Source organism: Pezoporus wallicus, unplaced genomic scaffold, assembly GCF_028554395.1.
Source record: "Pezoporus wallicus isolate ANWC-B61680 ecotype Strahan unplaced genomic scaffold, APGP_CSIRO_Pwel_v1 contig_5352, whole genome shotgun sequence".
Lineage (NCBI taxonomy): Eukaryota > Metazoa > Chordata > Aves > Psittaciformes > Psittacidae > Pezoporus > Pezoporus wallicus.
This window is the reverse complement of record NW_026639660.1, coordinates 3,995,747-4,022,912: the sequence shown is the minus strand read 5'-3', so window position 1 is coordinate 4,022,912 and position 27,166 is coordinate 3,995,747. Positions and strand designations below refer to the sequence as shown.

General features: G+C 46.0%; 1 protein-coding gene across 2 annotated transcripts in view; it reads left to right on the top strand.

Annotated features, from left to right (window-relative positions):
* Nucleotides 1-27,166, top strand: part of MDGA1 (MAM domain containing glycosylphosphatidylinositol anchor 1) — a 149,505-nt gene that overhangs the window by 38,771 nt on the left and 83,568 nt on the right. For both annotated transcript variants that reach the window (XM_057415460.1, XM_057415461.1), the window contains exons 2-5: nt 13,055-13,194; nt 15,968-16,142; nt 20,314-20,510; nt 22,884-23,016. In XM_057415460.1, coding sequence (XP_057271443.1) covers nt 13,055-13,194; nt 15,968-16,142; nt 20,314-20,510; nt 22,884-23,016 — 645 coding nt within the window. The remainder of the gene's footprint in view (nt 1-13,054; nt 13,195-15,967; nt 16,143-20,313; nt 20,511-22,883; nt 23,017-27,166) is intronic.

Below are 27,166 nucleotides of genomic sequence, written 5' to 3'. Positions count from 1 at the left end.
TTGAACAAGCTGCTCAACAATGTTTGCACAAATGCATGATCTCGGGTAGAGAATTAATCTCTGTCCCTACCCCGCGTGCAGTCAGCCAGCTGAGAAATTATTTTAAACACCATCCCATGTGCTTTAGTGCTTCCCCAATTTCCTCTGCCAGTCTCTGGTGTTTCAGATGATCTTTTGACTCCTCACAGATACAGAGTAATAAATTCGTAACCTTGCTTTGTGGAACTTTGGCTCCCAAGTTCATTGCTATCAGTCTCCCACCAGGGAGCACCCAAGCCAGCATCAGCCTGCCTTGCTTCTCCTTTCCTGTGTTTCAGTTGTAATCAATTACTTCTTTTTTTCCCAAAAAACTTCAGTTGTCCATTTTCCTTTTTCATTCTTCCCCTAAACAGATTAACTATTTGAGCTGCCACGGTAGTTTGTCAGAATGAACTCCACCAACATGGCAATCCTAGAGCTAGTCTTGTTTTGCAGGGATTGGGGGATACTTCTCAGACCAACACCTGGCACTTGAGGTTGAGGAGAGCTCTTTCTAATAGTGGCTCAAAGCCCATCCCATTTGCAGGAACAGCCTTGTAGTACTGTGTTAGTACATCCGGCGAGTGGCCCTGTCTTACTGAGAATAGCTGTAGGGCAAAGGGACACTACAGAAAGAAGGCTAAAGCTTGTACCTTGCTGCTGAAGAGCCTGGAAACAGGCTTGTGGTTTATTGCCTCTGAAAAATCCCAAAGATGCAACTTGTCCTCTGGGCATTGCCTCCCCCCATCAACTCCTCAGTCTCCTGAACAGTAATATGCAGAATATCGGGCTGAGGAGTGCCTGCCAGAAGCAGTGCAGCCAGATGCTCTGCACAGCTGGAGAGGAGTAGATAGATAATCTATTAAAGGGAAACAATGCAAACTGTTTGTTATGGTGTCAAGATATTTCACTGCATGAGCAGCATGTGGCAGATGCAGGGTGACAGAAAATGCTCCTTGTGTGCAGAGCCTCACAGAGGCAAGGAGGGGTTCCCCACATTCTGCCAAAGCCACCGGTGGGGGGTACTCCAAGCCTGAGGGTTGTGGAAGAGTCTCCTCTAGCATTTGTGCGCAAGGGGAGATAAAATGGCAGATCCTGCATCCAAATTTCCTCACCATAAAATCAGTCATAAAAGTGTAATAGGCTGACTCTTATACGTGCACCACTGCCCTCTCCTGTGCGCAGAGGGGATGCCAGCTGTGAACAAGGCTGTGTTGCACACCCCTGCCACTTCTGGGCATAAGGACCTGCGCTCTGCCCTCTCCCATGATCCTGGAGTCCTTTGGTGCCCCTGCACATGGGGATACCCTTTGCCATGATGTCCTACCTGGCACCTTCAGAGTGGTGACTTTAGAGTTTTGTAGAAATACAACTAGCACCTCTGCTGTTGAGATTGAGCTTAACTTTGCACGTAAACTGGGAATTTCATCTCTTCCTTTTCTGTGAAAAATCCAGTTTATCCTCTACACAGTGTTTAGTTCTCACTGGAAGAGTGAATTTGCAGAGAATTTGCAAGCCAGTCTATTAATTGGCTTGAATTAAGATTAATTTTTTTTTAGTGTCCTCAGTAAGGAATTTAGTGTTTGTGGGTCTTCTTTGTCTGGAATTAATAACGTAATAGTACAGGCTCTTCAAACATGGCATGTAATTAGAATGCATTGAAATCTTATGTCTAGGCTAAATTTGAAGAAAATAGGTTGTAATTAAACTGAGCTATTAACAGTTACTGTGTCTAATTATTGTGACTATGTGCGTCTGCTGTGGGTCAGGTGGGAGATCATTAGCCCAAACTCAAACCAATCCAGGACTTAAAAATGAGCACTAATTAAGGGAGGGGATATGGACAGTTAAAACACCCCAAATAATACCAACTCTTTGCAGTTATGATGCCATATACCAGCAACATTATGACTAAGATGTATTACTGGCATCGACTCCAGTTAGGATGAAACTGAGGTTTAAAAATATTATGTATTTTCCTTCTTTCTCAACCCTTGGCATAATGAGCAGAAGAGAAATTAATGTGTGTTCCCTGACCCTACTACATCTGGGTTACTTTTTTTTCCCAGTATAATCTTGAATTAATTTCCTCTATTGGTTATTCTTGTTCAAGGGAATAATTACAAGATTTCTGGGCTGTTTATAACTCCTCAATGAGCTGTGAGTACTTCTTCCTTTTAGCTGTTTCCACCTGGTTGCAGGTCTTGCAATGACATGCCAGAAGTTGTCTGCATCCCCATCTGTACTGTGTTATGTGGGTGCTGGCCACCCGTGGCGGCACTTCTTATGGGGAAGGATTTGTCTTTTGCTCTCACCCTTCCTCCCCCTCCTCTCTGTCTTTACCAGAAGAAAAACAGAAGGGAGAGAAAACAAAGAGCTGACAGAGATGAATATGCTCTATGAATCAAAGCCTCTGGAAATGCTTCTATGGGTTAGTTACTTTCCTAGTGAGAGTGGGAGACTTGGACAAATTTTCCCTTGAACTGTTCTTTCCTATCCCTAGAAAAATGCCAAGGAACTTGGGTAAGAGCACTTTATATGGCATCTATCTAACACTCCTTTGTTGCCTGTTTTGCTGCAGCTAATTAAAAGAGAAAAGCCTTTTAATGCTTAAGCACCATTAACTCGTCTGAATTATTAAATGTCAATTTGCATTATGTGCATAAAAGGATCAATAAACAAAGAGAATAAAACAATGGAGGTGGCTGGGGTTAGAGAGATGTCAGCTCCTCTTATCAGAACAAGGGGGAATTGCTCGCTTGTCTGCCAGGTTGTGGTTATTAATTACTGGTACTCGAGAAGGAAAGAACTGGGGACTTTCTAGGACTCTGCAGACCAAAGGCTCTGTAGGGATATAGAAGATGCTGTCAAGATAAAATGTTCCTTGGCTTGATTTCCATGGGTGTCATGCATCCCCCATTGTCTCAGCTTTGCTGACAATTTGCTAGCGTTTCTTTTTGGTGCTCCCTCTCTTCCTTTGGGGTGAAGTTGAACTGTCATATTTGCTTTTCCCTCTCTAGGTTGCTTTGCTTGCAGGCACTAGATTTCAGGCTCGAGTTCCTTGTGCTTGTGAAAAGGGTTGTGGGACAAAATCCAAAGGAAAGCATTTTTTCTTGAGTAAACCCTTCTGTGTTGCCCAAGAAGCTTTCTTCCTCTGCTCGCTGTGAATGTGAATTTTTAGTGCTGTATTAGGCAGCCTTGGAGTTTAAAGGTTGGCCTTTGTATTGTAAGGCACTAACTGGAATTAGGTACGGTTTGATCCCTGGCTGTGCTTCAGGCTTCCCGCCCGACGGTGGACAAGCCTTTCATTTCTTTATCTTCCCCAGTTGGCAGCTCCCAATAGCAGCATTTCCCCACCTAGCAGCACTGCCTGAGGGGATAAAAGCATCAGTGTTTTGTGAGGGTCTGAATGGGAGCCCATTTGAGCACAAAGGCTCCTTTCCACTGAGGGCCTGTATCGCCAGCAGCATCCCTGTACCATCAGCAGCACCTCTGTCTCTAATCCTGCTCTTGCTGAGAGCAGAAAAGAGGCCAGCAGAAGGGTGCCAAATCTCTGCTGTCTCCTGTGCTCTTGGCATCTCTACTAGACTGGCCAGCGAGTGATTGTGCTGTGGTTTGTGCCATTTTTGTCTGTCTTCCACCAAGTGGCTTGGGTCTGAGAGCTGATCTCGCGTAGCCACCATGCTTTCATCCCTGGGGAGGTGGTTTTGCTGCAGAGGACCTGGTGTGCCAGTGGGATGGGTATCACTCTTCATAGAGCTTTGGACAGAGACAAGTCTCTGGTGCCCACCACTTTTCAGTAACAAAAATTGATTTTAGATACTTGAATTTCTAACTACAGTGAGAACAAAACAGGCTTTCAGTGAAATTTTATTTCAGTCTCTTTCTTGCAGCTCTTATTACCCTCTCCTGCACTGATTCCCCCCACCTCCCTTTCATTTCTCATTTGAAATAGCTTTTGTTCTCTGTGGAAGCTTGGTATGGCAGCAGGTAATCATGGCCATTTATTGAATCTTCCTTCTCCTGTGTGGAGGGAATGTTTGCACTGATGCCATGGCATGATTGCCCTTATATCCCAGCTCCCTCTGAGCTGGCTGGCTGGGGCCCTGGAAGCAGCAGAGCCATGACAGGTGAGAGTTTAGCGTAGATTTGGTGCCTGAGTGTTTACCCAGCTTCTCAGATGGGCTCTGTGCCTCTGCAGAAGTTCTTCTGACAGCGGTGGAGCTGCTTTGCTCACATGGACAGGGAGGTCTGCAGGAGAGCTGGGGCACCAGGTGGTCAAATCCCCACTTGCCTTGTTTTGCTAACCCCATGGCTGTGCACCCACCCTCTGGGGTTGGCAGCACTGAGGACACAACATTCCCTTTGGCTCTCCACGTAAAGAGAAGTCCTCTCTGACAGTTCTTCTCTGCCAATCCTTCTTCTGCTCACCAGTCCCCAGTTTCCACCTTGGCTTTGAAGAATTTGAGACTTAGGGTTTAGCATGTTGAGCAGCACCAGCTGGAGTTTCATGGAAGAACTCCTATTCTTACCCAGTTTGTGTTAGTGTACTCTGACTGCGTACAGTTTTGGGGTTTGCTCTTTTTAAGTGTACTTGAGGCTTGAATTCTTCTCTCTTCCTGTGTTTCCAGGGTGGGTTTTAGCACACGTGTGTCTTTGGTGGAATGCTCATCAGCAAAGTCTGAGGCAGTCCCTGTGTGTCCTGCCACCAGTTTGAAACCACTACCTCTGCTTTTCCTTATTTTTCATTATTCAGAAGCCACAGCTGTTGCCTGATGTGGGTTTTTTTTCCCTTTTGATGTGAAAAGGAGCCTGTAGTTAGTCATTGATTAGAGTTCATGCACTTTTGCTGCTAATCTAGTCGACAGATGATTAGCAAATTGACATTTTTTTCCTCCCTTTTGAAGGGATGAAGTGTCTGTGTTGTGCTCTTCTTTCATCTCCTGTGTTAAATGCTGCAGCAATGACACAACAGCTGAGTTTCAAAGAACACTGTTTTATAGATCTTGTGCATGGACCTGCTTGCTGAAGAGTCACGGTTGTACCAAAGTGGCTTGAAGTATGAAAAAGGAAAGGAAGTGGAACAAGCAGCACCAACAGTGACTTTGGGAATGAGTGGATCTTGAAACCAGGGAAAGAAGGAGAGAGGTAAAACCCTTGGGACCATTTGAGCAAAGCCCATTTGCCTGCCAAAGTTATTAATAGCATCTCCATCTGGGCCAGCCTTGGCTCTCCTGTGAACTGACTGCTTGGAGGCTCCTGGTGAAGGGCAACACTGAAAGCTGAGAGCATGAGTGCTTACAGAGGCCAGAAGGTCAGCAGGCTTTCTGAATACCTGTAACTGTTCACGCCACTTCAGAGGGTAGTGGGTGCATGGAGCAGCTGGGGATTGACAGGGAATGGGAGACCTGGTTGGCGCTTCCATAAGGAGGCAAGGCATCAAACCTGCCAAGGAGCCTGGTGCTGGCCTGTTCTCCAAAGACTGTTCCTGCAGTACATGGACAGGTTAAGTGAGTATCTGTGCTACTGTTGTCCGGTTCTCTTTGTAGTCCTCTAACTGGGCTGTTTAATTTTCAGATATTTTACTAGCTGACAAACAAGTCAGTCTGCCAATGTTCTCTAGAATAGAGGATGCCTGATTTCTCCCCCAAGCTGCTTGCCTCATTTGTGTTTTCCCCTAAAATGCTTAGGAACTTTAAGGAGCAGCCAGACAAGAAATGGGTTTTTAAGTGCAATACTTTGAGCATTCAGCTTAGCAGGATCACCTCGCTTGAGTGTGGCTCTGTGGCTCATTGGGTTTTGCAGCAAGATTTAGAGCTACAGCTCAGGCTCTGAAGCTGGCACAGTGGGAAGCGGGTTGGGAAATAAAGTCTCTTTTTATGGCCACTATGAGACAAACAAGCTTTTTTCATTTCCTAACCAAAGCTGCAAGCTTCCAGGACGGTGTTCCTGAGGTGCAGGTTCTGACTGCCACTGTTATCTGTAGCCCCTGAAGATTTGAAGACAACGTACTTCATATTGCTGGCATTGAGTCATCTTTACAAATTCCACTCAGGCATATGAGTTAGGCAGCGATGCAGAGCTTATGCCACTTTAATGTTGTGTGTGTAACATCTGTCACTTGATTCCTATGAAACAAAGCTGACGATCGATTTTGCTCTAGTGCTTGATACTCTGCAGTTGGTGGACCTATGTAAGAACATTTTGAGAACACTTAGGAAAACCGGTGAGCTGCAGGCACTCCTTTTTGTTGGGGGTTGTGGGAGGGTGGTCAGTGATGATCTGCAGACTGATAGTTTAATAAAGCACATAATACTTCATTAGTTTTGAATTGACCGAAGGTGTCAGGAGCAGGTGTTGCAGTCACAGGGGGTGTACCTGCTATTCGTGACATCTCACATGATTTTGTTGGGGCTTTTTTTCTAAAAGAAACAAAATTATAGAAATGCTTCAAGGAAGTGACATTGATTAAGCAAAAAGTTATTTTAAGGCCATGCAAATCATCTGGCTGAGCTTTGCAGAGGAAACTCTGTTTCTGGAGATGCAATCAGCCAGAGATGCGAAGACATAGTCTTGGTTTCTTCCAAGTTAAAAAGATAAAAAACCCTTACTATTTTAAGTAGCCAAGTTTTGTGCTCTGTGATTGCTTTACGCAACTCTGTCAGTTCTCTGTTCCCTTTCCATTGAAAATTATATCCTTCTCTTCTTGCTCAGGAGTGTTACGGAGTGTTGAATGGGATTAGACATGCTTGTTTTACATATCGGAAATGGTTGTGTTTCTTTTGTGGGTGGATTGATGTTTGTGTTTCAATTATGATCAGTGCAGAAACAGCACAGGAGTCAGAAACATTTTGCTGCTGAAATATGACAAATTCCCTCCTGTACATTTAGGCCAGGAGTCCAGTAAACAGATTTTATTTTAGGTTTTTTTTGGGTGTGCATGGTTTGTGTTGTGGTGCAAACAGGGATGCACACGGGTAAAAGAGCCTCTTTGGAGATCTGTCTTGTCTGGGGTTGTAACCCTTAGTGTCAGCTTGCAGGGAGGGCTTCCTAATGGCTTTTGCTTTAGGACAGCCTTGTGGTAGCAGTTACGCAGGTAGTGCATCGTGTTGGAAGTAGTCAACAGGAGGAGCTCGTGCAAGAAAACAGTACAGGAAGAGGGAGGAGACCTGGGACAATGGATGCGATCTGCTCCTCAGCTATCCCTTGGGGTCTTCTGCATTACATCCCTCTCTGCTAGGGGACGGCCCTGACTTTGTGTTAAAAGGTAGTTAGCCTGTTAATCAGGCTAAGCTGTACAGGCAGTTTCAGCTGGGGAAGTTCCCTGCAGAGACTGTGCTCCCTTTGCTGCTGTGCTGGGCAAAGATGCTGTGAGGGGTGGAGGTGTGCGGGAGGGCCTTCAAGCAAGCAGTCAGGGAATGTATTCGGAAAGCAGTGTGACAGGGGTTCCCTTAGGCAGGCTAAGCAAAGATGTCCATCCAGTGCCTGAGCTCAATTACAGCCACCCACTGCCATGTCCTCTCCCTCTGCTATTGTGCTGGTCTTAACCACTGATAGATACGGGCAGTCTTTCTTCAGCCATTAATACACTATTGATCCACAGCCCTGCAGAGAGTGTTAATGGACACTGATTGCATATTATTATTTCCATAATCGTCCCCAGGCTGGAGTGAATTTTCCTTTTCAAATGGCCTATCGATACTGTGCCCTGCATTGCGGGTTGGAGCTGGCCTGGTTAATTTGTTTTGTCAAAAGTTTCAGTGAAGCCTGTGGTCTTCATCCACAGTGAAGCAATCAATGAAACACAGCTGAACAGTGATGGAGCACACAACAAGGCAGCTGCCACCCCCTCCCAGACCAGGCATGAGCAGGGTGATTTCTTTGACCATCAAGATGCTGCCCCTGCAGACCCTTCCCATCCTACTAGACCTTCCTCACTCCTGACAAGCATTGGTAACATGTCTCCTCCCTTTACTTGTGTGCTGGCTACTCTTTGTGCTCTGCTAAGAGAACATGACCCCTTTCTCATTGGTCTTGTGTTTGTATGCCCCTGCTCTTCAAGCAGAGTTGTACATTGTATGAATAAAGGCAGGATAAAATGCTAAAGCAGTGACTTCAATGCTTGAGAAGCTCCCTGGGTGCTTTGCCATGCAGGGTCTGTAACAAACAGTGCTGCAGGGCAATTCTACCCATGGACAGGAAGTTACTGAGAGTGGCTGTTCAGCAAGGAATGCCACATGTGGATTTCCTTAATGAAATGCTCATTCAACCCCACTTACTCCATAAACACTATTTTTCCCCTTGAACTCCCTTCAAGATGCATCCCTTTCATTTCACTTGCTCAGGATGGGAAGAGTGAAGAGAAGGAGACAGCTAGGTTCTTGAGGGAACAAGAACATAAGCAGCAGATTAGCAGCAAGTGCTCCCCTGGCTCTTGCTCCTATGTATGCCAGCAGTGTGAGTTCAGGGAGCCTAGGAACAGGAACGAGGAAGGACCCTGGCTTCTTTGCCTAGCTTATGTGCAGAAGAGGCTGAATTATAATTACTCCAGGTATTTGGTAGGGCATCACTTGCCTTGTAAATAAGGCTGGTAGATAAAGGCTGAGGAAGAGGGCAAACTCCAGATGCAGCTTCCCTCTCTCCCCGTTCTCCAGGAATGTAGTAATGGAGATGGGTAGATTCACTGTCCCTGTTGTGTGCAGCTGCAGGTATTGGGCCAGCAGCTTTGAAGGTGAGTGTTCTCCATCCTTGAGGCCTTCTGCAGGACATGTGAAGGTGACAAAGGGGATGCTGAGTCTTACAGTGATGGCTAGTGTTAGCCTGCTGAGAAGGCAGTAGTAAAGTGCAGTTGATGCTGTGCTGCAAAGGGGTAGCAGCATGTCCTTGCGGTTGCTGAGTGTGACTGAGGGAGTGTCAATGCAGTATCTGTCACTCAGCACCCTCTCTGTGAAGGAGCATTCCTCATTGCCATTGTAGCAGTGGGATCTCAGGCTCAGAAAGATGAATGACTAGACCTGTGGATCAAATACAGATTACTCAGTCCTCTCCAAAAGACCATTTCTCTCTCCTTTCCTGAATTTTAATGATATTAGCAACCTCTAAGCACCAAGAGTCTCATAAACTTTCCAGATTATGGTAATAATAACATTGTACACTACACTGCACTGGGAATAAAGTTATTTTATCCACTCCAATTTCTTTTTGTTTTAATGTATTAATATGTCAAGTGAAAGCATTGTAAGAAATCTCAGTGCAGAGGCCAAATGCATTGCAAGCCAGCCCTTTCTTCTAATGCTGCCTGATGTTTTTTTTTCCCCTCCCCCTTGTAAAACATCTGGCACTCAGTATTTGGCTGGTCTAGTTTCTCTGGAGGACCTAGTACTGGGAGCCCTCCCTAAATCGATCTCTTACCTGGAAGTGGAATGGAAGTGATGATACTCCTGTCCCTCAAAATGCTGGGGAAAAAAGGGAGGGGAACAATCTCTCCTTCCCCCATATTAGTCATTAGAGATCTTCCTTGGCAGCCTGAGGAGGGGGATTCTGCCCCAGCAGGACTCACCAGGGCAGGTTGTTCTTGTGGAGCACTGCAGAGACTAGCTGAGATTACTGCCTCGTTTATAGCACCTGGCCTCATGCTCCAGCCTTTCTTTGCCCTCCTAGAGATCTTCTGTGAAAGTGTTTACTCTGACAGGCATGGTCCTGCCATCCTGTTGTGCTGGCAATGCGCAAACCGTCTGTGCGCTGAAATCCTCCAGGAGACCTGGGATGATGTCAAACAATAATGTATTCTTTCTGTTCAAGCACATTAAAAGTGCAATTAATCCTCACAATCTCTCTGCCCATCTGTAATGCAGCATGAGGTGACTTTCCCAGTCGTTGCGTGCTGTGGCAGGCCGAGCTTGGACCAGAGACCTTCCCAGGTGTCATCTTGTGATTTAATGCAATTCCGTAAGAGCTGGGTTGGTTCATTCATTGCTCAGGCCCCACTATTTTATGAATGTCGGATTGTAACCAGAGGCAGAGTTTCTCAGACTCCTATGCCAGTTACACGAGTACTTTTCTTTCCAAGACAACTCCAGGCTCCCTTTTGAGGGATCTGGGTTCATATGGGGTTTAAGACATGGCAAAATGGTTGTTATTCTACTAGGACCTGTGCTGTCATTGCAAGAGAGATGTTACAGCTCAAGCAGTGGAGATTCACTTAAAATGGTGTCCTTTTCCAGTGAATGTATCTGAAAGGTATCGGTGGTGATAATACAGGCAAGTTAAGACCTATGAACAAAGCTGGGTGTGCACACCCTTGCTTGTGAGCTTCATTGCAGCTCAGTGGATCCAAGGAGAATCTGGGAGAAGAGGACAAAATTATGACACACGGCTTATCCCTAGGGTTATTGTTTTGCCATGTATGTGCTTTGTATTGCCAAATAAGAAGTAGTTTATATAATATTTCTATCAAACTCAGAGAGACACCAGCAAATTACCACAAGGTATTTGGGCACCAGAATAGTTGCACAAAACCCCTCTAATCCTGTACCATTGTGCCTAATGAATCTGCTATGGAAATTACCCAGGTGACAGGGAAGGGTTGCACAAGACTGGTGAAACTGTGGAAGTGAGATGGCCAAAGGGAAACAAATGTAAGTTGAAAGAATTACCGCGTGGGATACAGCAGAGCATCTGAAGGAAACATTTAACTGGGAGCTACAGCTGCACATAAATATTCTGATTCTCCGTGGGGTGGCTGGAAATTAGTTTTTGCAGCAAGGTCATGTTTGAAAAGGGAGAATAGAGCCACCATCCGGCAAATGCAGCTCAGACTACGTGGAGAGGTTAGGAGAGCTTTGCTGCTGCAGGGTGCCAAGATCACATTGAAACACAGGCAACACAGGTTGAGGATGGGCGGAAATATTGTACAGGATGGGAAAGGACAGGATTTCTCTTTTAGTCATAGAGCAGGGATTCTTCAGCATCACAGCCTGGGTCTTGGCACTGTGAGCAATGCTCTGCAGTGCACGTGGGGTTAAAGGTGTGATGACAGGTCTACAGAGGACTAAGCCAAGGGCTGAATCATCTCAAGAGACTGTCATTTGGATTAAGGTATGTTGGCAAAGGTTATATACACCTTTGACTTACTCCTCTGCCACTGTTCACTTGGCAAGCATTCATGATGTCTGTTCTTGATAAGTCACTATTTTACTTAATGTATTTACATACCTGTATGTATATCCATACATGTACGTGCATGAACACACAGATGTGTACAAGCACATATATAGGCTTCTACTTTTTCCTTCTGCAATCTAGGCAAGGGAAGGTCACTCATCTACTCAGTTGTATTCAGTGAAGCTTTGACAGTCCCTTTCAGCATTCCATGATGCTCAAGCCATAGCAGTCATATTCCCAGGAGCCCTGCAGAAGGGGAAGATGAGAGAAGCTGAGGGATTTGTCTGTGTTTGTGCCATCATATTCTCCAAATCCACATGTTGCTTCTTCTAGTCAACACTTTGGACAGTAACAATGATCTAGGCAAAATGCCGCCACTCTGGAAAGACAGAACAGTTACAAAAAGAGGGAGCAGCTTGCTGCATGTGCCATGCTGCTCCCTGAGGGCTGCGTGGCCATGGCAGGCTGCGCAGCCCCAGCAGCAAGAGCAGCTTGCTACTCACTAGCCCTGTGTCCACTCCTGAGTCACTGCTGCTTGGTCAGTGCATTGTGGTGAAACCAGTTCATAAAGGCTGACCTCAAAGGCAGATCTTTTCCACTGCCCAATCCCAGCCTGCCCTAGGTCTGTGCTGCTGGTTGATTTACGCTAGTTAAACCATCATAAATCTGATAAATCTGAGCACTTTCCTTGCCCAAGTGATTATGTTTAGAGCATTTTGGTCATGCTAAAGGAAAGAAGTAAAACAAACAAATAAAAGTAGTCTTTGAAGCTCAGCTAATCTTGAGGAAAAAGTGGGTGTTCAGCTCTAACGTGCAAAATCTGTACTTGTTTCAGAAGGCTGATTGCTTTAAACCCTTTGATCATGTCCTCAGTGGTTTGTTCCTTTGTGGTGTATTTCACTGATGGGAGCTAAAGCTGCAACTCCAGAGTCACCTGGAAGCATAGTAGTAAGCCAGGGAAGGGTCCCAGGGGGACTGTCGCTGAGGAGCCAGTTCCTAGACATGGTTGTGAGTTTCTCTGTTCCTTGAAGTGAGACTGGAGTTTTCCCCTGGAACAAGTACAGGTGTCCTGTTGGGCTGTGCAGTCACCTTCAATACCTGTCAGCTGCTTCAGCGATCACACAAACGCTTTCGGAGCCAAGGGCTGTTTGCACAGGATTCCAGAGTAGAATTTTCTTTCTGTGTATTTTCCACTTCACTCCTTTTCCTGGCCAGACTGGCAGTAACTGGTCTCCACTTGAAGCCCTAGCTGGAGAGATCCCTAGAGTTTATGGGTCCCGTGATCCCACAGAAAATGTTTCCTCTGGCTCAGGACTTAGATTTCAGTGTAATTTGGGAAAGATTTGTTTTTCCTACAGAGTGTGCTGTGCCTGGGATGTTGCTAAAAGCTCTACAGAGCTTCACGACCCTTTCTGACTCTGCTTGGTAGTTATCCCAGCCCCCTGCAAAGTAAATCATAGTAATCTGGCCTCTTTTAGACAGTTGTAGAGCAGTTGTGATTTGACCAGTTCCCTGCTTTAACTGCTCACACAAGCTCCTCTCTGGAAGACGAGAGCAGGGAATTCTTGGTTCTCAGCCTGCATGAGAGTCTCCCCCAAAAACTCCATGTTGGGCTTTTCAGAGCCTAAAGCTGCTCATCCCAACAGGACCAAAGTTTTTAAAATAGCAGTTGATACCAGCTGCCCAGGAGATGGGGAAAATCGCTGTATTCTATCTCCTGAGACCTTTGTGTCTCATATCCAGCACTCTCTGGCTCTTCCTCTCTGTGTCTCAAGAGGTGGCTCTTCCACCCTGCCGCTGGAGCAGCTACCATGGGCACAGGGGGCTGGCGTGCTGCTCGCTTCCCTCTTTACCTCTTCTTTCCTCTCTGCAGCTCCTGCTCAGGCCCAAATCATCCATGCTGGGCAGGCGTGTGTGGTGAAGGAAGACAACATTAGTGAACGTGTTTACACAATTCGGGAGGGGGACACGCTGGTCCTGCAGTGTCTGGTCACAGGACACCCCCGGCCACAGGTAAGCTGTCCATCTTACCTGGCACCTCTCTGCCCATGGCAACTCTCCGTAGTCTCCACATAGAGGAGATTTGTGGGCAGCAGGGTGCCCAGCTTTCTCCTACATATTGGAGTCAAGTAGGGATGCCTTGTAGTACAAGCACTAGCCCGTTAAGCTATTAAGCATCTAGTCCTGCTTTTGCGGAAAACAGTCCACAGAGCTTTGCAGAAGCATACACGAAGTTTCTAGTGGTCATCAGTATGTGAAGACCCCCAGAAAACTGAAAGCTCAAACTGAATCCATTACATAAACCACCCTCAAATCTTTAACCCTCTTACTGCAAAGTAGGAACAGCTTGAACAGGTTAGAGGAGGCTTCCCGCATGTGTTGGTCACAGGAGTTGTTCCTTTATGATCCTGCAGTCTCTTAGCTTCTCTGGATGCACAGCCAAGGGGAACCTGCTTGGGGAGTTGGGGAAGTTGTTCATCCTGAGCCCCATGCAGACCCTGCTGGTCATTGCTTAATGTCCACTGACCAGAGGCAGATTCAGACTTGCAGTGTTGGATATGCCCATGCTGTGGTCAAAGTCACAGTTCAGTGCAGAGCTGAGCTTGAGTAACTGCTGCAGTTCTTCCCCAGGGTCCCTAGAGGGATGCATAGCCTCAAGCCCCATTCAGGCACCTCTCCACCCTTCAGATGCTCAAACAGGCAGGTTCAGTAATAGTGTGGATGTATCTATAGAGATACTGAACCAGAGCGTGGATCTGCCTGCTCTGGGACAGAGTGTGGTAGGAATGGCAGCTAGTGTGTACTACGAGGCTGGATGTGACAGAATACGCTCAAGGGAGCCAGGTACAGTATGTATGTCTTCTTGTCCTCCTTCCCAAATCCTGCCACAGATACCTGTGCTGAGAAGGCATGTATCTTCATACACCAGTCAATGCCACTGTGGACTTGCTTTTGAGTAGCTACTTGGCTAAGAGGCAATGACAAAAGAGAGGGAGAGAGCTTCAGCCAGCAGAATTTGAAACGGTTTATCCATCAAAGCATATCCTGGAAACAGTAAAAAGGAAATACTCTAAGACAGCAAAAACAACCAGCCTAGGCTCGTGACAGTGATGGGCAGATGACAGCTCCGTATGTCAGAAACTAAGATGATGGTCTAGCCCTACCTAAGGATGTTGAATGTGTGTGAAGGTGGTAGCAGGTTGCAGGGGCCTGAGTAGCCAGAGAGGTTGCTGGAGCAGAGCCTGATGCAGACAGCATGCTAGTGGGCAACACTGTGGCTTGCCTTTGCCTGAACATGCACAGGGGACACCAGACCCACAAGGCATGACCCACACACATAAAACATGGCATGTGTCCTATGTCTGCCCTCCCTCCTCATTGATAGATTTCTCCCCCAGGTAAGCTTGTATCTTAACCTTTGTTTCATCTTTTATTTTCCCTTCTATCAGCCAGTCATTAAAACATGAAAATGTGGCCAAAATACTTAAATGAGATTAAAATTGAAAAGATTAAAGAGCTGGCTGAAGTGTCCTTGCAAACAGGAGACTCTGAGAGTCTTGGGGCCCTTAGACAATTTCATAATAAGTCTACAAATGCTAAATAAATCCACAGTCATTAGCTCCAGAAATCTGCTCAACCTAGTGCTCTGGGGATGGGATGTGCACACCCCTGCTCTTTTTAGCACATCAGCATCAGTCAGGAGGTGGCAGTGAGTTTCAAGTAAAATCTGGCAGAGGGGTCAAGGTTTCTGGTCCATTTATCTGTGGTCAGTGTTGAATGAAAGTCTCCTTTCTATTTGCTGATCTTGCCAGATCTCAGTCCCAAAGTCTGGATGGGCACCAGTGTGGGAGACCACCAGTCACCAGCCTTTAGAAAGGACGTTGCAGAAACAGAAAACCAGTGGTCTGAGAAAAGCTGTCTCTCTCTTTCATTGTCTTCACTCTCTCTTTCATTGTCTGGGCTGCAGAAAACAAGGGGGAAGCTTATACTGTCGCTGTTAGGGCTGTACCTCATTGCAGATGTAAGAATAACCATTCAGTCTTTAGGAGTTCTGTCCTCTTACCACATTCACCATGAATTATCATGCAGATCAGTTACCCTTGCAAGCCAAGATCTTAAGACATGTAACATAAGGACAAAAAATGCAAGGTAGCTTGGAATCTGAAGGGATTTTTTCTTTTCTTTTTCTGTATCTTTAAAATCAAGATAAAAGCTTGTGCACTGCAAAAGGATGGCTTATAAAAATAACACGCACAGGGGCTCCCTGTGGGAAAGGGGCAAGAGCCAGATAGCAGCTGCATTTTCTCACTCTTTCCTGGAAAAGCATAAAGCAGAAATAGCCTTGCTGTCCAGAGAAAGGTGTTTACTGCAATAAAAGCTCTGTAGCTGTGAGCTCATGTTTGCTTTAGCTTTGTGGCCTACCAGCGGCATGGGGTCCCAAGGCTTAAAGCTCAGAATCCTGTGTTGTGTAGATAGTGGTGTAAAATTAAACAAGCTGCTGGGTTTACAGGACCAGGGCAAAAGTGGTAAATATACAGTGTGTGTTTGAGGGAACTGAGGGGTTATCCTGGACTCTCAGATGTGGGGATTAGTGATGGATGAGAATCAGCAGCTGGTCTACCAAGACATACTGAGATCAGTAGTTGAACTTTGGTAAGGTCTGGGGGTGCTGTAGGGCCAGTTTTTGAGAATGGCTAGGGAGGAGGGGAAGAGGAGTAAAGCTGTCACTTGGGGTCTCTAGTTTGTGTCACTGATTGTTTGCATTCCTCTCATTCTTCTCATGCAGGTGAGATGGACCAAAACTGCCGGCAGCGCGTCGGACAAATTCCAAGAGACGTCAGTGCTTAACGAGACCCTTCGGATTGAGAAGATCCAAAGGCTGCAGGGGGGCCGCTATTACTGTAAAGCAGAAAATGGGGTTGGGGTCCCTGCCATCAAGTCCATTCGAGTAGATGTGCAGTGTAAGTCGTTTAGTGGCAACCCAGACCTTCCCACAGTTCTACTGCATGTCTCTGCCTTGCTGCGGGGCCAGCAAGGAGCTGCATTGCCCTAGGACCACATGCACCTGGTTCAGGAGCAAAGGGAATGATGCGGTGCCCCCAGGGACCACGTTCCCTAGAAGATTATATCCATCCACAAAACACATAGCTCTTCCTGTCCATGTGAGTCATTCCTACCCAGAAGCCATGATGTCAGTAACAGCCAGTGGTCCCTGGAGCTTGTCTGGGATGTAGCATTGTAGGCGCTCTCTGCTTTCTTTTTCTTTGTTTTTAAGCTGGCAATGCTTGAAGCAAAACAATGCTTCTTCAAATGGGTAATGCCTCAGATACCTGGGACATTCCTGAAACCAGTGCCCTGCTCCCAGAATTGCTACTTCTGTAGCATGGTGGAAACAGTAAAAGACTCTTGGACTCACCTGAGGAAGCTGAGCTGTGAAGGGATGAACGTGAAGGAATCTGTGAGGAACCCTTTGCTTCAGTGACTCAGGATATCTTGGGCTGGTTGCAGTGGCCATTCTTCTTGTGTCCTGGAGATGCTGTTAGTAGTTCTCCATCTGGGGACCCATGTTTGAAAGTTTCTCATGCTGGCTTATTTTTGGGCTGTTGTGACCAAAAGGAAGGGAAATTAACCTTATCCATAATCCCAATATGCGAGGAACCCAAGATTTAAGGTATAGGCAACTTTAAAAGAGGTTTACTCCCTTGGGGAAAATTACCAATGAGTTTATCATCCTTGGCTATCAACTATTCCAGTTTTCTCCAACCCAAGTAGCACCAGATCCCTCTCCTCACTCATCTTCTGAGAAGGCCTAGCCAGCAAAAGGTTGATGCTAAAAAGATGTGAAGTGTGATAAAGCAGCTGGAACTCTCCCTGAACCCATCACCTCCCATTCCCACACTCGTTTTAGCTAGACTTGAACATACTTAGGCATTTGGCAGGTTCATGATCTGCAGCTGTATTCTGTTGCTTGGAGCAGCTCCCCTCTCAGTTCTTTCCTTGCCCTGCTCTGTATTGGGATAGCATAGTGTAAGCACCATCCTACACACTGGGAAAATTAATTGCTTCAGCAGCAGCCTCTTTGGATGGGATGAGCATTTCTACATTGTCATAGCGTAGCTTTGGAGTTCTGACACCCACCTAGACTTGGTTGGACTCTCTGCCTATTTCTTCTCCTATGTGTGGTGGAAGTGTATGGTAACTGTCCATTGCAAAGGGGACTTGTCTCTCTCAAGCCTCACTATGACACCTTGCCAGGGCCTGCATCTCTAGGAAAAGGACTGTGGCATGAATCTCTTTATGCCCTGAGGCCACTCCCTTTACTTCTGGGGTGCAGGCTGGAGCTAGAGTAATGTAGTGTCCCATGGTCCCTCATGCAGCTCTGACCTGTAGAACTATGGGGCTAATGGGATAGCCAAGGGCTTTCTCATACTAACATCTACTCTGCAGATGGACTTGGTAACGCACCTCTGTTCTGCTTACTCTGGGTTTTGTGGAGGAGGGACTATTTTCTGCTACCATTTGCAGTATATACAAGGGAACACATAGGAAAAGCCACACTTTTTGTTGAACGCTCACCCAGGCAACCTTCAGCTGAATGAACCAGAATTTGAAAACAAAACCCTTCTTTCCCTACATCCCAATTTGTAGTTAGAGGTAAGTAATCACCCTCATGTCAACCTTGGTGTCCTTGACAGCTAGTGCTAGTCGTCACTCATACTTTTAGTATTAGACAAGCAAGGTTGTGCAGAGAGCACCATCGGTGCCAAGAGGGTATTAAACTGGAAATACTAACCTGTGTAACAAGTTATTCCTTTGCCCCAAGTGGGCATCAAATGAGGCTTTAAAGTACTGGTTTGATACTGGCAGAGAGGCAGCTGTTGTTTGGATTATTTCCATGTGGGAGAGAGAGAAAGTAAAGAAAAAGAAAGAATGGATGTTCACAAGCTTATATTGCACATGAAACATCCCCTATGACCATCTCCATGAGCAGCCACGGGCCAAATTTATTATTTGTGCAGCTCACTGACATCAGTGCTGTTACTTGTACATCAAGGACATACACATAGTTGTAGGTCTTATTTTAGCTTTTCTCAGGAGGGCTAGACGTGGAGCTGACTGCTATGAAAAAGCCTGAAAGATTCAAGGGAAGAAAGGTTTAGCAACCAAAAGGAAGATGGTGTTTTTGTGTGGGGAGTAGCTGGGAGCTGGGAGACCTGAATGGTGAGTATCTTCTTTGATCAGTAAGGGAAGTGTTTTACCATGCATCCTGATGAGAAATGGAGCCTCAGAAGGATGGTAGCTACTGAGTTACTCTTGTGAAGTGTGAACAAATAAGGACAAAGAAGGAGGAAAGAGGAGAGGCTGTGCTCATGGTCCTGGTCCAAAAGAATTAGGTATAAATTCAGTCACCCTAGGCACATAAAAAGAGTAGTGCATGTATAGGAGCTGTGGGTTCTTTTTTTCTACCGGTGTATATTTTTCTTCAGACTTGGGTTCTGTTTTGTTCTGGGGCTTTGGGTTTTTTTTGGTGCCTTGTCCTTGTTTTGCTAATGGCTCTACTCGTATCTCTGAGCTATGATGTGGTCAAGCAGGTCCAATTACAATTGCTGTCTACCAAGCTCAGAGCTCATTAAAATATGCAAATCTACAAGTTGATGCCTGTGATTCAGAAGACAACATATGCCATTTGGATAACAAGTTAGAAGAAACTCAGCCCTGCTTCCCTCTTCCTTTCTGGGAGTCAGATCTCCAAACTTACAGACCTCTGAAATAAAATATAGAGAAAATTAGGTGGCATAGAAGAGCAGCAGGTGATGAGCAGATGTCCTCTTCCTCTCTGCTAACATGTGCAGAAGACAGCACTGGCAGCAGTAGAGGATACTGGGTGCATGTGCCTCAGTTTCCTTGCAGTTGAAGATGGGGTCATAAGGCTTCTGAAAGTGTAGAATTGTTTCAGCTGAGCTCGACAGATGGCTTTTAAGACATGTTTAAGGGCACAGGGACAGATTTTAGTTTAGGGGGCCAGTTTGTCCCATCTTGTTAAATGGGATCTTTACACCTAACCCCAATCCCTGGGAGGAGAAAGGGCTGAGGTTTTCCCTATGCTTCCTTGATGTTCAAACACTGATGTATGGTGCAAAACCCAAGAAAATGATCCATTTTTAGCAGGAGGGCGACCTTGGGGAGCAGTGTGTTCTGAGTGGATGGAGGAAGTATGCTCCCTACAGGGCTATTGTTTGTGTCCTTGCAAGTTAAGTGACTGATAGCCATTGATTTGTGATGGCTTTATGTCCAGTGCAGATATGGTGAGGGAATTGGAAGGAGCATTTTCTGTAAACGGAGAAAGCAAAAGAATCTGATCAATTTAGGGGTGGGTGATAGATAGGGATGCGGTGAATAGAAGTTACTGAAGAGGGAGAGTCAGTACAGATCCTGAAAAGAAGAAAATGCACAGAGGATATTTTAATAGGAAGAGAGAGAAATTGTGCATACCTGTCACGGTGTTTTACATCTCATGGTCCCATGGCTCCCCACGAGACTTGCTCCTGACTAGGAGATAACTCTCCACCTCAGCTCCTTGGTCTTGTCCTGATTTTAATTTTCACCCCTTGAACTGAAGGTTTGTCCTGTCATTTGTGTGGGCATCTCACAGACATGGGCTTAGCTTCATGATTTCAGCGGGAATTTGGGAAGTGGAAAGTGGGAGCAGAAGAAATTATGATGGAGCAGTTTCCTGGGAACCTTCTGACCTCTCACTGAAGTAGAGAGCAGTGATTTTGGGTGTGGGGTGCCACTGGGGCAGGTGAGGCAGCCCACTGCTCTGAGAAGCATGTGGCAGGGAGGCGATTTGCTTAAGGACTACATGGGGATCTGCGTACCAGAGGGTGCTTTCTATTCTCTGGAGGTTGTGTGGTGAGAGGGAGAATTCTGGCTTCTCCTGTGTGCTCTCTTTAGATATTTTCTGTGTTACCTGCCCTCAGATAAGCTCTTAATTCAGCAGGTGTCATCAGCCAAATGTGCGGGAGATTGCCCTCCCCTCTGTGGTGCCTAGAGCATCATCTGCTCTGCAGGCTGTTTGTGCAGACCAAGCTTCACTAACAACTGCTGCGGCCCTCCTTACCTTCCTTCCAGATCTAGATGAACCTGTTCTCACCATTCACCAGACCATCAGTGATGTTCGTGGCAGCTTCTACCAGGAGAAGACTGTCTTCCTCCGCTGCACTGTCAACTCCAACCCACCAGCTCGTTTCATCTGGAAACGGGGAGCTGAGACGCTTTCCCACAGTCAGGACAATGGTGTGGACATCTATGAACCCCTCTACACACAGGTGAAAAAAAGCAAACTTCCACCAGCTTATGTTGAGTGTCTTGGTAACCCAGCACACTGCAGTAGAGGGTGTTTCCTTCCCTGCGTGGATTACAGTGTTGGGCAGAGGGTGGGAGCTGCTGCAAGGAGCACTGTCTAAAAAAGAGCTGGTACAGCCTGCTTCTGTCTGTGGGAGCCCAGGGTACAAGAGGAGGAGTAGAGCAGCAAAAGGGCGTGTGACAGCCTTGAAGTACTTTCCCCTTTCTGGCTCTGTCCCTGAGTGCAGGCCACAGCTCCCCTAATGAGGTGACGTAGCTGTTGGATGGCAGAGACTGAAACCCAAGCAAACAATCCCAAGATCAGGTCTCCTCTGTCTCCCATTACAATTTTCTTTAATTCATTGAGTGCCCGAGCTTCATACATCAGGGGAAGTGCTTCCTGTTCAGCAGTGCGGCAAATGGCAGGCATTGCCATGGGATCCATGAAACAAATGATGAAGAGCTTTTCCTTATGCCCACAAGTAACAGGGAGTAAATGGGCAGCCAAATGGAAACACTCAGAGGGGTGAGGAGAGAGGAGAAAGCTGCAGGTTAGTGGCAGATCTGCAACTAAAATGCTTGTAGGTCAGTGCCGCTGTTTGGCCCCCAAGAGAGCTTTGTCTAGTCCAGGGTTACACGGCATCCAACTAGGACATGCCTGGCCTTAGAGGAAGCCACAGTGCGCTCTTCCAGCTTTCACTGACTCAGTGTAATTAACAGGAGACATTGCTTACTGAGAGGATGTCTTAGGACTTGAGGTATTTTATTCAGCTAAATAAGGCATCTGGCAGGAATTTACCATGTTGCAACATTAATGTGTAAATGACCCAGCATCCCGCAGCTCCTGTCAGGACCCATCCTAACATGATGGGTCATTCCTAGCTCTGAGAGAGAGTGTTAGGACTGCTTTGCTGACACAGGCATGCCCTATGGTCCTCTCCTTAGCACCAGCATAAATCTGTAAGTTTGGGTTGGTAAGAGTTGAAGTTAACAGAAGCACACCTCTGCAACACTACTGGGAGGGGAAAATGTTGCTGGAGCTCAAAGGCACTATGTTTAATAAATCACACTTTGCAGGGGGTTGTACTATTCTGTTAGGGATGAACTGGTATCAGTGTCGGGTTTGGGTAGGCTTTTACATTAAAAAGGGGGTGAAGACTTTACTGTTTAATCTTTCTAAAACTTACCTACACTAAAGATTTATGCACCTTTACCCAACAATTACTAGTCAATAAATGAGGCCCTGTAAGTGAGTAGTTGATATACACATTGTAAATGCCATCATTTGTTTGGCATAGCAACAAATCTCAGGGGACAGGACTTTCATAGGGTTATTGGTCTCCTAGGTATTTATCTTTCTCATTTACTCAGTTCACATCATTGTTCTCTACGTATTAGCATGCCTGAGCTCATTGTCCAGTCCCTTGAGGTTGTCCTCAAGAGGATTTGTCGTGCTGAGACCTTCACACATTTTCAGGCAATTATGGAATGATTTCTCCAGAAGAGATTCAGGCAAACACAAGGAGAACAACAGTGACAAGCTGTCATGGGAAGACGTATGAGTTGCAGGGTGTGCAAACCACAGGATGAATCTTAGAGCTTTCCAGATTTCCTAAATAAAAATCTACAGAACACATCTACTGTTAATTTAACAACTTAATTCTGTTTCTGTAACAAGCCAGTAACTAATGGAGTTCCAGGTAGTGATCTTGTTTGTTTGGTTTTTATCTTGGTATGAGAAACAGCTGCCATAATCCATGTAGTTACTCTGAATTTACACCAGCATAAATGAGAATCAGGAGAAGAGAGATCAGAAAGTTCTGGGGAGTTCTTTGAGTAGTTCTGTGACTTATCTTTTCCCCTTGTACTGCAATTTTTCACAGAGCAACTGTTAAGCTTGTCATATTTAGGCTAGCATTAATGCCTGAATCCACTCTGATTTACTTTGGGTTTGCAACGTTGAGACCCCAGTAACATCCCTTGGGTTCCTGTCAGTATCTTGGTGTGAGATCTCAAGGTCTGTTCAGGGATGTTTTAAGGTTTTTCAAATTCTGAAAGATAATTCCGACTGCATTTGACAAGAAGTTATGCCTAGACCTGTTCAGCAGTGCTTTCAGGTTAAACGTCAGTCAGTTGCTGGCAGTTTTGAGAAATCCTGGAGGTGGAGTTACCACTGCAAATATTTGGTGTCTCCTTTCTGTATAGCTAGGGGAGCTTGAAGTCTGCACAATTCCCTGAGGTTTTGATGGGTGCTGCTGGCAATCTGTAAACCTTCGGACAGATTATGAACTTGCAGTGATGAGCTGTGCTTTGCACACCTGTATCTTTTCCCCTCCACTTTTTTCCCCAACTCCCAGGGTGAAACCAAAGTCCTGAAACTGAAGAACCTGCGGCCTCAGGATTATGCCAGCTACACGTGCCAGGTGTCCGTCCGCAACGTCTGCAGCATCCCTGATAAATCCATCACCTTCCAGCTCACAAATACCACAGGTAAGAAGGGACTCAGAGGGCCCTGCATCCCTCTGCCCCCCTGCCTGCTCAATAGCCATTAACCCTCCAGGAGGGTAACACTGCACCCTGTCCAGGGCCTGCAGCACCTCACATTCATATGCATGGCTGCTAGGATTAAAAATCCTTTGCGTAGAAGTCTTATGGCCAGGGATGCTCTAATTTCTTGTAGCTATGCGTGCACCCAGTGCCTTGGCCAGGCCTGTCATGAGATCATTAAAGCAGACTACATGTAGGTGTTGAGCCACTATGTAGTTTTTAATCCAGACTCTGGTTTATTTATGTATAATTCTAAGTGACTTTAAAAATAGATTTGATTCAGTCCGGAGTGGGGCAGATGCTGCAGGAGTTCTTACAAATAATTTATTCATGTGTGGCTCTGGCCTGGTTTGCCAGGCTGCGCTCTCAGCATCTCCCAGCTAACAGGCTCCATTGGTGCTGATGTCTGTGGAAAGCAAATATCTCCAGTGCCTTCCCAATAAATAAATTTTACACAGATACTCATATTGGCAGTGCTTGAGTGTGCCTCCAGTTGCAAACAGAATTACTTTGGTGCCTCTTGCTTGGCCTGCAATAACTGACTGATAACCAAGTGTAGCGTACCAAATATTTGCAAGGACATGATTGCAACCTGTCCATTGAAAACAAACCACAACAAAAGCACACTCACAAAGCCCCCACGTGTTGAGTATTTGCAAACAATAAGTAAATGTTTGGAAATTACTTCCAGCCCTGGGGTCTTCCATGATCAGAAGGAAAAGCATTGTAGTTATTTGAATTATTCACCTCTCTAATGTAACACAAAGTAGTTTGCATCCCTTGTGTCATCTTTGTGCAATGGTATCAGAACTTTTTTGATGTTGCCAGCTGTTGACAGGATATTGTTGATACTGTAAATTACATTTATTCATCTGACTTGGCCCCAAGGTGCATTATTTCATGTAGAAAGAAGAAAAAAATGAGCTTAAAAAAGTGAAAAAAGATACTCTTTATGTAGTAAGATCTCTGAACATGTCTCAAGCAACTCACACCTGAACACCTGAATTTCTCTCAGGATGAGACTGTAGCAGATGCTGGAAGATTCCCTTCAAAAACTTATCTTGTGCTAATGATGAAGCTCTTCTTCCCTGTTGTGCCCTTACCTTTGAAGAGTTAGAAAATCAAATTTCTCTTTATGCCCACTCCCCCCTGCCAGTCCAAGCACAGGAAATCTACCCTTCATTTCAGTCCAGCCCCTTAGAGTATGGGAAAAACGTATTTTCAGGTTGTAGCCAGGTCGGGAGACAGCAATATAGCTGAACTTACACCAGTTTTTTAAGTTCTTAACTAATCTCCGAACTTGGATCACATAGCACATAAATCTAGTTCTTTTTTCTTGTTGTTTAGTTATATATGCATATTTATACATAGTTACAGTGGAGCCTGACACTACAAGCTCGAAGGGGCCATGGCAAATGTGTTCCCAGCAAATTGTATTAAAAGCTGGCGGTGAAAATGAAGCTGGCATTGTGGTGTGAGCAAGGTTTGTGTTCAGTAACAAAAGTGTATTTAACATGAAATATTATCTGGCTTACTTGCCCTGTAGGTAGTATTGTGCATAGATGAGAAAATATTTAAAGAAAAATCTTTAATTCTCTCCTTTTATGCATGGTTCTTTTCTTTCCTTCTTGCACTTGTGCTTTAGCAATCTCTGTAGCCTTGGCTGTGCCCAGAATTCTGAGCAGCCTTGCTCAGGTTGCCTTCACCTTTGCAGCTGAGGAGGGCTCAAAATGCACAGAGGTGCATGGGAATCTATCTCTTGAATATTTATAGACACAAGTACTACAGACCTTGAGGGTCAGGTCATGTTAGGCCAAGGAATCCTCTCTTCCAAGTTCGTTTACTGCTCCTCAGCTGGCTTGCTTCATCAACTCTGGCAATGGCCTTTGGGCAGATCATAGTTTCCTACAAGGGATATGCTTTTCCCAAGCTCTTGTGTCAGTGAAGCTTTGGGAGAAGCAGCAGGGAATGGGTTCTTGGTCTGCAGCCGTAATGGGAAGGTGGTTTTATTTGCTCCTTTTCTGTCCTGTGCATGTCGTGTGGCTCTAGAGCAGCAGGTTGTGTCCGCCGAGCCACAGGACCAGCTCAGCCCTGGGCTGTCGTCACCTGTTCCAGCGCGGTCAGGCTGATGTTTTCCCTTTCCTCAATTTCTGCAAAATTAAGCAGCCCAGCTGGTTAATTCTCCTGAAGCTTTACTGCAGCAAATTGGACTTCAAAGGGAATTGAAAGCGACTCTTTGTTTTTAATGGTCCCCTTGCTGCTCAGCTACTCCGCCAGCAGGTTTTCTGAGCCAAGAACAAAAGGAATTGCCACAGGTTACAAATAAATGAGATTCACCTCCTGCATAACAATGTCTGCAGACTGTTAACCTCTGTCTGCTGGCAGGAGTGAGAGTGGAAGCCCACGCAGGCTGCCACAGCTAGGGCTCCATTCTGGGGCACTTCATGGGAGCTTGCTGCTTGGAGCTGTGCAGGTGGCAGCATTGCAATTTCCCTGCCTCCCTCTTGCATGAACATACAACCTGCCCCAAAGCACTGCTTCCACCAGCATATCACTTCTTTTCCAAGTCGCCTTGCCCAGAGCTAGGCAAGATGAATGTTGATCAGATGTGTGCACATTAAATGTGGCAAGAGCCCTAAATCTTAACCAGCACCTGCAGGACCTCTGGTTTGTTCTCTCCAACTCTGGACATATGCTCGTCTCAGCCTCTCTGGCTCTGACAGGGATGGATGGAGATTCCCAGGCAAGAAGCTGCATCTGTCAGTTTGGTTATGTCCTGTGAACCTGCCCAATGTCAGAGGGCAGGAATGGCTATTTGGTGTCAGCTACACACAGCTGACAGCCTGTTGGTGACAGGAATGCATCCTGCTTGACCCCTGTGAGTTGGGCCATTGCATTCCTGGACTTCTTACCATCTAGTGAAACTACCTGGAGCTTGGAGAAGATGTACAAATCCTTTCTTTGCCGATTAGCCTGTATTAACCCTTGCATACTGTTGCCAAGACTCCAGCAAAGAGACCTGTCAAAAGCTTTGGGTGCAGGCTGTGGCCTCCCGAAATTCAAAGACACTGGCCTCAAAAAGGCCAGTGCAGGTGGCAGAGGAGCCAGCTTTTTCCTTAGGCACAGCTGACCACCTCTGGTACAAATAGCACGTACTGTGGCCAGGGAGAGGACGTTTGATTCAGTGCACCAAAGCAGTATCCCAGCGTGGCAGTGGTTGCACTGCTAAATTATGGTGCTGGTTCTGGGATAAGAGCATTGCTCCTTGCCTTGTTTGTATGGGCTGTAATTCACAGATCCAACACAAATCCAGCACAGCTCATTAACGCAGGGTCCAGGGAGAGAAGAGGCAGAAATAATGATGCCGTTAAATCAGGCTTCATGAATATGGAACAATGTCTTATTTTGCATTATTATGGCTGTTACTTAAAACATACTCCCTGCCTTTGTGCTGGGGATTGCTACTTTCTCAGTTCTGTCTGGATGGAGCCAGTGATGGTGCTGAGAAGGGCTTTAAAAGGCTTTTCATGGGAAGTTTTTTGGATCAGTTCCTGGAGGGAGGTGTAGTGAGAAGGATGCAGAAATAAAATAAACCAGAACCGGTTACTAGGGTATTCAAAGGAGAGGTTGTCTAGACTACTCTCAGTTCAGTTGTGCATGCAAGACAATCCCTGTGACCTGGTCTGTAGTCCCCAGTCTATAGAAAAGTGTATTTGACACCTATGGAAGTGAAGAAGGTTAAGAGTGGATGCAGAGCTGCAGTTCCTGCTCTGTTATGGTACAGACAGGTCCTGGTCTTGTGTCTGCTCAGAGCTGCAAGGGCCAGGTCCCTGGCAATGGCTTTGCCTCTCAAAGATGTCTAGTTGGGTGTAAGAGATGGAGAGGTATATCATGGGATGGCTGAGGTCCTTTTTTAATGGTAGACCTTCCCTAGAACTCCTTCCTGGAACAGCAACACTTTACGGGAGGAGTGGCTTAATCCCAACTGTCCTTGAACAAAAACATCTGTTGGGTTTAAGCAGGGTGTTCTGAGACAGACCTTTCTCTTTCAGCTCTCTATAGGGCTGAGCTCTGGTGGTCAGCCAGAAGGAGC